Below are 11,672 nucleotides of genomic sequence, written 5' to 3' on the forward strand. Positions count from 1 at the left end.
GTAAACGCAAACAAACACTGAAAACAGGTTTAACCTTCTGACTGCTCGGGTGTGTTTCAAGAAGCTAAAGCTAAACATTTTAAGGAGGTCGACAACAAAACCTTAAATGTCACCATCCGGAAACTTTCAAAAGTGAGTTCCATTTAACTCATCTAACGAAGCGTTTTCCCTCATGGCACTGCAGCTTTAAAAAAAAAAAATGTTATTTTATTGCATTTTTGACTAGTTTTGATGGGTATGTAAAATACACAGTACATTGTTTTGTCGCCTTTTTGAATAGATAAAAGACGCCCAGCACTTAACTTTGAATAATTGAAGCTGCAGTGGTGCATTAACAGTATAAACGCATCACTACTGTTTTCACAAAATTTATAAGCTAATTTAACTAAATCACTGCAACTTTATTTAGTGGTTTTTAAATATTGATGCGAGAAAAGCTAACAAAAAAAATGCATTCTCTTATTTCCCCCTTAGATGAAATACTAGGCCTGGCATTATGTCGCACATTTGGGGATCAGGCCTGTAAACCCACGCGGTGTGGGCTTTGAAAGGGACCACTGCAGCCCCACAAGAAAAAAAAAAACCCGGCGGTAAAATATTGGGATTAACATCTCTTGGAGGCCGGGATTAAAAAGTGCTCTGACAAAGCGTACACTCTCGTTGTGAGGGAAATCTGAAGTGAATCACCGGAAACGAAGAAAGGGATAGAATAAATGTTAATAACACCACCCATGACCCAATATTCATTTCTTTTCTCCATCTTTTGTTTGATTTCGTTGACAGTCCTTGAACCGTTTTTTGTGCACTTTTCTGCGGACACTGGGTGGCTCTAAAACCACTTAATACAATGTAGTGGGTACAAGCAGTGTTCTTCATATCATGGTTTTTATGCAGACTTTTATCTATATGTGGTGGTCATGGAGATGCTACAACACTCATGCGCATTATTTTTTAGAATATCTAATTTAAATCATATTTGTCTTTATTTTCGCCATCTGTTTGGAAAATAGTTGATTTTTTAAGTTTAGCCAAATTCAAAATAATCGCTTTCGTTTAAGACAACAGAATAATTTATGAATATATGATCCATTAGATAATTTCAGAGACTTTATGTTTATAAGTATTCCTGTAAATCAAAGCTTAGAAAAATCCCCAAATTTGTTTCCTTCACTGTGCTAATAAGTTTTACAACTCAATTTTCCCCATTTCCCCCGCAACCAAACACAGACCCATACAAACACACGCGTTCAGGCACACAGAGATCGTCTCTTGATGACAGTGTTAAGCTCACAGGACCTTTATTCATGTCTTTTTCAGCGGTGAGGTCACACCATCTTTGGAGCCAGTGAAGGATCCACAATCACCGTGTGCTCAGATCAGTGGAGTGGGAGCAAAAATGTGGAGCTCTCAGCGGCCCGAGAGTCACTTCCAGTGGGGCTCTAACCCTTAACTTATAACTACCATGTGCTCGGAAAGTCTCTTCTCTCTTCGTGATGCCGGGAATCGAACCATAAGCATCCTTTCGTTGTTCAAAAAAAGTTAAAAATCTATTAAAATCACAGCAGAGAGTCTGATGCGAGGGGGCTCACAAATTGCATACAATACAACAGATCACAGTTTTGAAGGCTAGCACAGATAAAAAAAACACATATGTACCATTTATATAAGACACACACTGATTGTCTCTTAGAAACTACATATTGATTCCTTATAAACACTTTTTTCTTAAATAAAGTAGTGCATCCATGTCCTCACACCGTCCTCATGTCTCTCTGCCTACAGTTTGGGCAAAGTTGTATGAAAAGTTTCAAGGAGCTTTGTCCATCCCGAGCAGGAGAACGAACTTAGTTTTGTTCTTGGATAAACATTAGTTCCGTGGCTGTGGTGTAACTTTGTCCTCAACAGGTGTTTTTATGCACAGAGGCACACTGACAGACATGAATGGGGGGCTACAACCTGGAACAGAGGGGGGAATCTCATCGCCAGTGCTAAAATAAATTAAACTTCTCCTCTTTCTGGGAGGACCAAATATCATTTCGAGGCCCCTGAGAGCTCTGCCTCGTGCTAACCTGTCCTGTGTGTTTATTGAGGGGTGATCGTCACTGTTTTGTGCACTTTGTTTTTTTGAAGTGACACCTGATTGCTCTGTTCACAGGACCTGGAATTTCCATGAGGATGTCTGATCCTTATAATCCAAGCAATCGGCATTGAAGTTCAGCTTCCAGGACGCCGCCTGGTCCTTATAATCCAAGCAGTCCGCCGTGGAGTTGAAGCCCAGGCCGGACGTCCCGTAACCCTGGCTGGAGAGGGACGCCGGGGACTGGTTCAGGTGGCTCGTTACCGCGTTCGTGCTCATCGGACTGAGGGTCGAACCGGGTCCTGACAGCTGATGGTGCATGGGAGTGAGGTAAGAGCCGCAGTCCATGCCGCTGAAATAGGACGTTGAGCCGGCGTAGCCCTGACTGTAGCTTGAGGCCTGCGTGTAGGTCATGGGGTATGACCTCTGCATGCACGAGGAGGAGGTAGAAAGGGGGTCCGCGAGCGGGGAGATGGACGCAGGGCTCCAGATGGACACCGGGGCGGTGCTGGTGGAGATGGCGGGGACGGTGGTGGTGCTGGTGGGGGGTGTGAACTGGCCGCTGGCGCCGCTCTCCGAGCTCACCTCTCTGGCGGGAGAACTTTTCTTTTTGGCAGGTCGGACCTTGTTCTGGCCCCCGTTCTGCTGCTGCTGCTGTTGCTGGCGACACTTTGCCCGCCGGTTCTTAAACCAGACCTGGAAGAGGCACAGAAGGGTTCATGTTACCGAATAAATCCCTTTATTATAGCAGTCATCTAACCTAAAATGTAAGCCGTTTGAAAGACGCTTTTTATTTCAGACAAACCTATGCGTAAAAACCTACTTTTCACTATATTCAAGGGTTTCTACACCTTTCTCCTACTAGTTTTGCTACCATGAAAAAACGTTCTCATTTAATTGCTGAATTCTCTTAAAGTACATTTTACGTCGTGTGAAATTATCTCAGCCCTCCGGCAAAAGTTTTTCACTTGATTTCAGGCAGACAAAATCCTGAGCTTCGAAAAAACTGTCAGTCACAGGTTAAGATGACTGTCTCATGCACTGCAGTTATACTTTTAATATTTTTTTTTACCTCTTACAATTCCCTCTAAGGGTTATCCATTATTTGTAGATGTAGTCTGCTTGAAGTATTTTCCCTCATTATTGCAGCAATCCAATCATCAAACTGAAGCAGACTCAAAAGTGTACATTACTCTGGTGCCACACTAATGCATGTTTTGTTTTTCATACTGTAAATATTCTCCACAACAATCACTTTCCAAACATGACAGCTTTTTTTCTGTGAGTTCACCTGTACTCGGGACTCGGGTAAATTGATTTTCAGGGCCACCTCCTCGCGCATAAATATGTCCGGATATCGAGTTTTGGCGAACAACGCCTCCAAAACGTCGAGCTGTGCACGCGTAAAAGTAGTCCTCTCTCGCCTCTGCTTCCGTGGCGTTGCTGCAAATGAAAGGGAATTTGAAATAAATTAAAAAAGTCTGTTATGTATCCATTTAGAGAAGCAATTAAGAAGATCAAAAGTCATCAAAGGCAGATCTGTAACCGAAGCGCAGTGTTAATTTTTGTTGTTTGCGTAATTACGCACAAGTCCTGTGAGACTGACGCCAGGGGCGAATTGTAGCACTTGATGTACTTAACAGTAATGTGCCATAAATTGATGCTGTTTTCAAAAATCAAAGCAATTTTCAGTAATTCATTCGAAAGGCACATCTAAAAATAAAATCATACAATTATAATCACAAGATGAGACTTAAAGAGTCTCATTTTATAATCTCTAAAGAATTGTGCAAAGGATTTTCGAAAATAAATATTTTCACTTTTTTTTTTTACGACAAACACATTAGCAGTCTTTATTTGGGAGCAACAATTACAAGATTTAAAATAAAATCTGTAACATTCCCTATACATCAGGTTAATAACCCCAGGCTATTTTTGTCCATGTATTACTTTTAGGTGTTCATATATAAAAGCTCACCTGGATAGCCCACTGATGGATGCAACAGATCCATCCCGGAAGTCGTTAAGCTGAGTCCATTGACTGTGTAAGGTGGTTGCTTTAGATACGACATCATGCTAATGTTTGTCTGAGGGCTGAAGTTGGAGAAAATCTTGAAAACTGATGGAGCTCCCGAGGTGGACTTGGTTTCTTCTGCGCGCCCTGTGGTCCGTGATACAACGGGCACCTGTTCACAAGCGACGAGACAGGAAGACATCGATGAGGAAGCGCATTGAAAAAAAAGGAATTAGGTCTCTTAACATGCCGCTGACGTGGAATGAACCCTGCAAAAACGCACAGCGCCCCTTGAAAAAACACCAACCACATCTCCAGCTGTCCTCATGTCTATCCCCTCCTCCACATCCCAAAAACATGAAGCAGTACCCCGAACTAAAACTGCAGCACGGCATCTGAGAGTTCAAGTAATAACGAGGAGAGCTGTAGCTTTATGAAGTGAGACATATTTAAAATGGAAATATTTGATGATTAGCTGATTGAGGTACAAAAAACTCAAACATCAAAGTTAAATGAAAAATACTTCAGGTGTTGGTTGCCTTTTTTAACCTTGTACTCAGATTTGCTTTATTTTTTCCAACAAATAGGGAAAGTGAAGTTAAAATATGTTGAACTTAAAACATCTATTGAAGGAAGAGGTGATAAAATTATTTTCACGCCTTAATCCAAATTAAATTATATTTATTCTTCATCAAGAGCTCGTGAAGAAAGGTGTCTGTTTAAAGCACCTGGCTCATTTTTTAAATAACAAATTAGGCCCTGCATTCAAGGCAGTTAGAAGTCATTATATTTTATTCTCATGTAAAAAACGCGAGATTATTTATTCTAGTGATATTCCAATACATTGAACCTACACATGCGTCCAGATTGAACACGTAGTTTGTGCCAGTCTTTTAAACAGTTATCAATGTTCTCCGTGGCGTTGATCGGTAAACGTGATTGCTGTCACTTCATCTTCAGTGACCCTCAGCCGTCATCCCCACTGCGCGTCTTGATTAGTTTCTTTTTTCAATATCCAACGGTTTTAACCCCCTCATCCCAATCTGTCACACTTAAAACGCACCCGTCAACCAGTTGCACACACCCGCTCAATAACAACCTCCTTGTCCGAAAAATTAATTATGATAAATGTTTTTTTTTCTGGTGATGAATTAACGAGATAATCTGAGTGGCAGGTATGAGTAGAACTGCAGTTTGGTATCAAGACGGTCCGAGCTGCTCCAGGCTCCTGGAAATTATATCTCAGATTAGGTCCTTTAATAACTACTGTTAGAGTTCAAACATGGGCCTCCTGTGTATTCCTGTTTGACGTGATTCATCATCAGCCTTATGCAGAAATCAAACTCGAAACATCCAGTAAGAAATAGGAATCTTAGAAATATTTTTTCACTGAGTTAAACTTTGGGTTTAGACGCGTAAATACGACCCAACACATGGTGACTTATTACAATTGACGTGTATGTTTGTAGTCTCTACATTATTCATGTGTGAAGCACAGAGCAGCCAGGGGAGAGGAAAGGCCCCGGAATATATTTCGATACTCGAGGCCTAAATACACTCTTCATTTGGTGCAGATTTCAGCTACAGCTCTCCAGATTTATCATTCAATCGTTATAGAATTTTATTTCTAAATTAACGACCAATTATCCGTGTAAATAAACACGGTTTAAGTAGGAACTTTATTCCCTAAGTATAAAGCCGGTCTCCTCGTTTAGCCGCACCGGCTTCAGTCAGTAGGAGGGTGGAATGTGTAAAATGTCAGCCCCACGGTACAATAAAGGGAGACTGTAGCATAAAAAGGCTTTTATTTAGCTGTAAGTGTTGGTTTGCTGGCATTAACAGATATTCAGGCATAATAACTTCCCTCTTTACTTCTGTACGAATTTATCAATAATATTTATGGAGGAGGGACACTCACTCACTCTCTAAGTGCCCCGCTAAAATAAAATAAAAAAAGTAAGTTTGAAAGCAATCGTCTGCTTTTTGATAAGGGACCGTTTTCTCTTTTAAAAAATATAGAAAATATTTTGTAAAGCCTTTAAATGAAGGTTTGAAATAATCTGTGATTCCCTCGTTTTACTGGTTTGGTTTCGCGATCCTAGAGCTCGATGTAAGCTGATACTATAATGTGATGCTAAACGTTAGTCTGATAAAAGAAATGCAGGTAATAAAAGTGAAACTCACCCTCAATTCGGCAGTTGTAAAGTTCTTTGTCTGCTCGGTTTCCTCCTGGAGTAATAATAAAAGTCAGCGCAGACAAACGAAGTCCTGGCACATGAAAAAGCCCAAAAGCAGGAGCAGGAGCAGGAAAAGGATCAACTGTCGTCGGTGGCAGGAAAGCAGCACGGTTTAAAGTTAAACGCTGAGCGGTTACATCGGGTGTTGAAGCGGTGCTACAGCGGCGCAGTGATGGAGGAGGAGGCTGCATGAACGCCTTTAGGATTTGTTGGTGTGTTGTGAGTGAAGTGCTTGACTTGGATTTTGTACAAAGTGCCAGCCAATGGGAGCCGCAGGACTGAGCTGAGGTCTGTCTCTGTCTCCGTCTCTCACACCGGTGGGGAGGATGAGGGTTTTTTTCTCTGGGAAACAAATGTCTCCAGCTACTTTTTTGACGCACAGTCCTCAGCCAATGGCAGAGCGAGGGCGACTGACAACATCCCCATCCCAGCGCACAGAGGGAACACTTATAATAAATAACCAGGGGATGACGACAAGTGCAGTTTGAAGCAGGAAAAGTCAGTGTAGTCACAAATGATTTTTAAAATTTAATCTATAAAGTGGAGGCAGTATTTGGGGGGAAAAGAGAGAAAAATGCGACCAAAAATATGTGCTTAGACTGTGTGCCTGAACAAAGAGTTTTCCGTAATCCATATTGTGCTGTGTGCCAAATTATTGCCGTGACACAAGCTTTCATACCTTTTGATCAGTCATGTTGATTGGGGGCATAATAAACTTACCCACAAGTGCATTTTTTAAAGATCTAATTTTCATTAAAGATTCAGATAGGAGCATCAAATCACGCAAAATAAAATAAAGGTCAGTTAATATACGAGTGTGTTTCATGAAAAGTAGAGTCAAAATCTACAGATAAAGAAAAAAAAACATGTGACCAAAAAAATGAGTGGATGAAGAAAAAAAACAAAGCCCTCTCCTGGACTAAATCTCGGTCTCTCTATGTGAAGGCTGCACCGTCCTCTCACATTCCTGCGCGTCGCTAAAAAGGGGGATTTAGAGCGACTTATTTTCTTAAAACTGTCCTCCCGTCCGCAGAGCCAGCCAGTCTGCTCCCCTATCATGCTGCTTCACACGGGCCTGCACCGAATAAAAATCCCTACAGTATTTTACAGGAAAATTCTCACCGACAAACACCGGGCTCCGAGGACTTATGGAGGCACCAAGACCTGCAAGTAACTGCAGGAGAGGACGAGAAAAATCAGGAGAAAGGCAAAAATGTGCCAGATTTTTTTTTTAATACGAAAGGATTTCTCCAAGACGAAGAAGAGAGAAGACATATATAAAGGTAGGTGGTATTTGCATAAAAGTGGAAGTTCTCTTGTAACTCTTTTACAGAAAAGACCTGATAATAATAATAATAATAATAATAATAATAATAATAATAATAATAATAATAATAATAATAATAATAATAATAAAACAAACTAAAATGATAAGAATAGATATTTTCTAGGAGATTTTATTTTGTATTTTCTGTGAGACCTTTAGGGTGCATGGGACAAATCAGCCTCCTCTGTGTCACTTAAATGTTGAACCCGCGTGCCCATCTCAAAATAATGTGCCGAGGGTTTTTGTCACGGCTTGGTAAATGTATCATCTTAAGAGGCTTTGTGGAACACCTACACACACTCACTCACACGCACACACACATGCACACACACACTCACACTCACACACACACGTGCACACACACACATACAGACTTACCGCGCGCCTGCACGGACACACCCGCTCTCTTGAAACAGATTTGAATATTGATTTAGATTTATAAACACAGGCACGCGGTGGGTTTTTATGAATCGTCATGTTGCCTCCTCTCTCTGTGGCTCGTGCTGAAGGCCATGGGGGAGTCAAAAGGTGCTCTGACAGCTGCTGGGAGGACTGGTTTTCACTCAGAGCTCTCACAAACTGATCTCAACTTGTTAAAAATTCAGTGACATCTCTTTTTACAGGTGTCGATCACAAGAAGAACCTGGATGGATGATAACTCTGTTTCTTTTAAAAACCAAAACAATCTGGTCTGAGCAGGGGGAAAGTTTTGCTGCTAGCCTACCTGTCTGGAGGAGAGGGACGGCTATACATCCAGGTACTCTGACTGATTCTTTTGGTGTTTTAAACTATGTCATTCGTGTCTGCTGCCTGTTAACTCACGTTTTGTAATCTGATCACATGGAGAAGGATAGTAAAATCGCAAAATGGTTGAACCGATTACATGAAAACCAAAATTTAACTCATGTTTAGTTATATGTTTAAGACTTTTTGTGTCAAAGGCAGTTTTTAATTTCACTGTTATAGAATTTTTTTTTACTGCAACACTCTCCATCACAACAGCCAACAGTCATCACATTTAATGCAGGTGTAGTTGTACATTAAAAGACAACTCAAGCTGCCTTAAAATGTTAATTATTTTTTGAAGATATTTTAAATTGTTTTAAAAGGAATGATAAAAACTATTATTTAAAAAACGTGAATGTTTCCTGATATTTTTTTTTATTTTTTTTTTATTTTTTTTTTTTACAGCTGCATGATAATGTCTCCTAGCATGAGCTTTTCAAACAGCAGCGTGTAAAATCTCGGCGTGTGATGCTAATATCAGCCTGATCTGAGCGTTTTAAATAGCTAAATAATTTATGAAAGTGTAAAGGCAGGCCCTCCGCGGGGACTGTGTATCTTAAAAGGACGTTTAAAGGCAGAGGCTGTTAAACGCCTCTGGCTCCCTCTGACTCCCGGCTAATTGACGCCGCCGCTTTTATCTCCGTCTCCGCTGCTGCTGCTCTCAACCTGAGGGAGAGGATCCGCAGGCCTGCTCCAACCTGTGATTCTCACCGGCTAATGCGGAGCCTATGTGTTATTAATACATTGGACAGGCCTGATGTTTGACCCTTGTTTGATAGCATTAAAAGAAAAATCTTACTTCAAGATTGGATTATTATGGACAGGCAGTCCCTTCTTCTTCTTCCCCTGCTCTCTTTGAGCCTTATCCAGACTTCAGAAATAATGCACAATAAAAAGAAGATAGACATTCACATTTTTATTAACTAAACAGGTCAAATAAATCACAGCAGCTCAATGATTTTTGGGTTGTCTGAATTTAAAGCTGCATATTCACAGCATCTAGGTTTTCCTCTCCTCTTCGCCCTCGTGTTCGTGTTTGATATTCGCATGGCTGAAGATGAGGAATGTGTTGGTGGAATTCATTCTGAGCTTTAAAAAAAGGAACCAGGAGAGAAAAAAAGGGATGAAATCCACTAAAACCAATTCACATAGAAATGCTGATAATCTGTCATGTCAAGAAGGAAGGAAGAAAAATCCTGCAGTATATGAGATTCAAATTTACCAGCTTTACCTTTTCCTAGAACACTGAAATATACTACTTTGCTTTTTTAAAAAACTAACTTTCATTTTTCTCTTTTACTCACCTCTTTTATTTTTTTACTTATCAAATACAAAAATATATTATTTACAGCTCATCTACTCTGTGAAAAATCTGTGCACTCTGCACACACTGTCAGACTAATCTTGGTTAACAAAATCACTCAATTTAAACTGGAAGCTACATCATAAATATAGCTTTAGTTTGACTTCATTTATTATCTAATTTAGTCACATTTTTTGTCAGCAGAGGTTACAATCATTTTTATTTCCTCCATATGAAATGTAATTACTGTGGATAGTGAGTGTGTGTGTGTGTTTTTGGTTGTGAGTGTGCGGGTGACAGTAAAAGAGAGGGTGAGAGGGAGAGGGAGATGAGCTGAAGTAGGATAATCACAGGCTGTATTTTAATTAGCCTGGCAGGTTTGATGGATATGTTGCCACCACGGCTGCTTTACTGCATAGTGAGCAAGGTGCCTAAACAGAGGGCTTTCCCCACGCTGTCCCCTTATCACAAAGAAGCTAAACCTTTGTGTAATGTAACATGTAACTGACCCCAGAGGTCATCAAAACACATTCAGTCTCCTCCCTGGGGATTAAAGATGGAGAAGGAGCCCCTTTCAGAGTCAGTTTGGGAAGAGTTTGGTGACAGAGGCACACAGACTGAATCCTCAGGCTGCACTCAGCATCTGGGGTTTTATCTCCACAATTATACATGATGTTACTAATTTAGTTTTGGTTAAAGTTCTGCTTAAAATGATTAAGGGAAATGCTTCTGCTGTAGAATGAGTCTTAGTTTTTGCTGTAATGAAAAGGTACCCTGATCAGGAAATTCTGTGTTCGTTTTCCGCACACGCTTTCACCCCTGAATTCAAATGTGCTGCTTCGATAAGTGAGCAGCTGTTTGTGTTTGCCAAGTTTGCTCTTTCCATTAATATGACATGCCTTTTAATTAGTGCCATAATTGTTTGTGTTGTGTTTGTGCAGGAGTTCGCCCAACAAACAAGCAGATGCAATTAAACACAACTCGCCTTCAGATCATCAATGAGGAGGCAAAGTCAAGACTGCTGGGGAAAAAAAAACATACAAGGACAAATAGAAGGCGAGAGGAGTGTGTCGCCTCAAGGTTACACTTGAACTGAGTGAAGAGCTTGTCTACGCACAATCTGGACAGCACTGTAAACAAAGTGTTTTCAAATTAAACGACCGCTTTTCAAAGTGACTACAACTCTTTCTGTCATTTCTGTTCCTCTAGCTGAATAATCAAATAGCTTTCTCTGCCTTCATACTGTTTAGAAAGTCATAATTTTCAAATAAAGTCCGTTATTGTTAAACCTCCTGCTCTCTGACTCTCTCCTCCTTCTCAGTAGCCCTCTCCTCCTGTGTGTGCTGAGGTGTCTGCACGGCGTGGTAAAACCTGCCCTGCAGACCGGACCTCTCAAGTCTTCAAAGGAGGAAGAACTCAATGTGGGGGGATTTGTTCAGGCTTATTTGGTAACCTAGGATTTGAATTGGATTCTGGGAGGCATTCATAACACATTTGAAAATGTTACATTGTGTGATTTTGTGTGTAATCCCCATAATAAATTTTTAGAAATGGTCACAGCACTCGCACAACTGTGACTATTCATGATTTATCAAATAGTTTTCTTGTCTTGCCTCTCGGGGGTTGAGGTGTGTGTCAATGGCGGGGAGCGGAGGGATGATTTCATGATTTCAGGAGAAGAAGATCCCCCCTCTGCTGTAACCTCTCTCACAGCACTGTTTTGAGTATTTGACCTGAATATGTGATAGGGTCAGGCACCGTGCCTCCACAGGGACCTCCCAGCAGCACAGGAGCATTACAGCCTCTGCTGGATTATACCACCCTTAGAGGAGGGTTAGACGTGTACACACACACACACACACACACACACACACACACACACACTGGTGTAGTTTATTAAACTCAGTGTATGTTTTTTTTAATTCACA

At 40.8% G+C, this 11,672-nt stretch overlaps 1 protein-coding gene and 1 long non-coding RNA gene across 4 annotated transcripts; one reads left to right on the forward strand and one right to left on the reverse strand.

Moving 5' to 3' along the window:
* Positions 1 to 227: 227 nt before the first annotated feature.
* otx2b (orthodenticle homeobox 2b) lies at positions 228 to 6,574 on the reverse strand. 2 transcript variants are annotated; one of them, XM_074692536.1, is made up of 4 exons: positions 6,276 to 6,574; positions 4,056 to 4,263; positions 3,369 to 3,520; positions 229 to 2,773 (listed from the first exon to the last, which is right to left on the reverse strand). In XM_074692536.1, exons 2-4 carry the CDS (start codon positions 4,150 to 4,152, stop codon positions 2,150 to 2,152), a joined length of 873 nt encoding a protein of 290 aa, XP_074548637.1. In that variant the 5' UTR covers positions 4,153 to 4,263; positions 6,276 to 6,574; the 3' UTR covers positions 229 to 2,149. The 2 variants fall into 2 exon arrangements, with proteins under 2 accessions (XP_074548636.1, XP_074548637.1); XM_074692535.1 differs by lacking the exon at positions 6,276 to 6,574 and having other exon boundaries at positions 228 to 2,773; positions 4,056 to 4,308.
* Positions 6,575 to 6,591: 17 nt separating this feature from the next.
* LOC141806851 (uncharacterized) lies at positions 6,592 to 11,060 on the forward strand. Of its 2 annotated transcripts, none has more exons than XR_012599794.1 (3): positions 6,592 to 7,611; positions 8,279 to 8,412; positions 10,686 to 11,056. It is a non-coding gene; the product is annotated as an uncharacterized LOC141806851 (long non-coding RNA). The 2 variants fall into 2 exon arrangements; XR_012599795.1 differs by lacking the exon at positions 6,592 to 7,611 and adding an exon at positions 7,844 to 8,183 and having other exon boundaries at positions 10,686 to 11,060.
* The last annotated feature ends 612 nt before the right edge of the window (positions 11,061 to 11,672 follow it).

Source organism: Halichoeres trimaculatus, unplaced genomic scaffold, assembly GCF_033239565.1.
Source record: "Halichoeres trimaculatus isolate MK-OKI-2021-1 unplaced genomic scaffold, fHalTri1.1 fHalTri1_scaffold_17, whole genome shotgun sequence".
Lineage (NCBI taxonomy): Eukaryota > Metazoa > Chordata > Actinopteri > Labriformes > Labridae > Halichoeres > Halichoeres trimaculatus.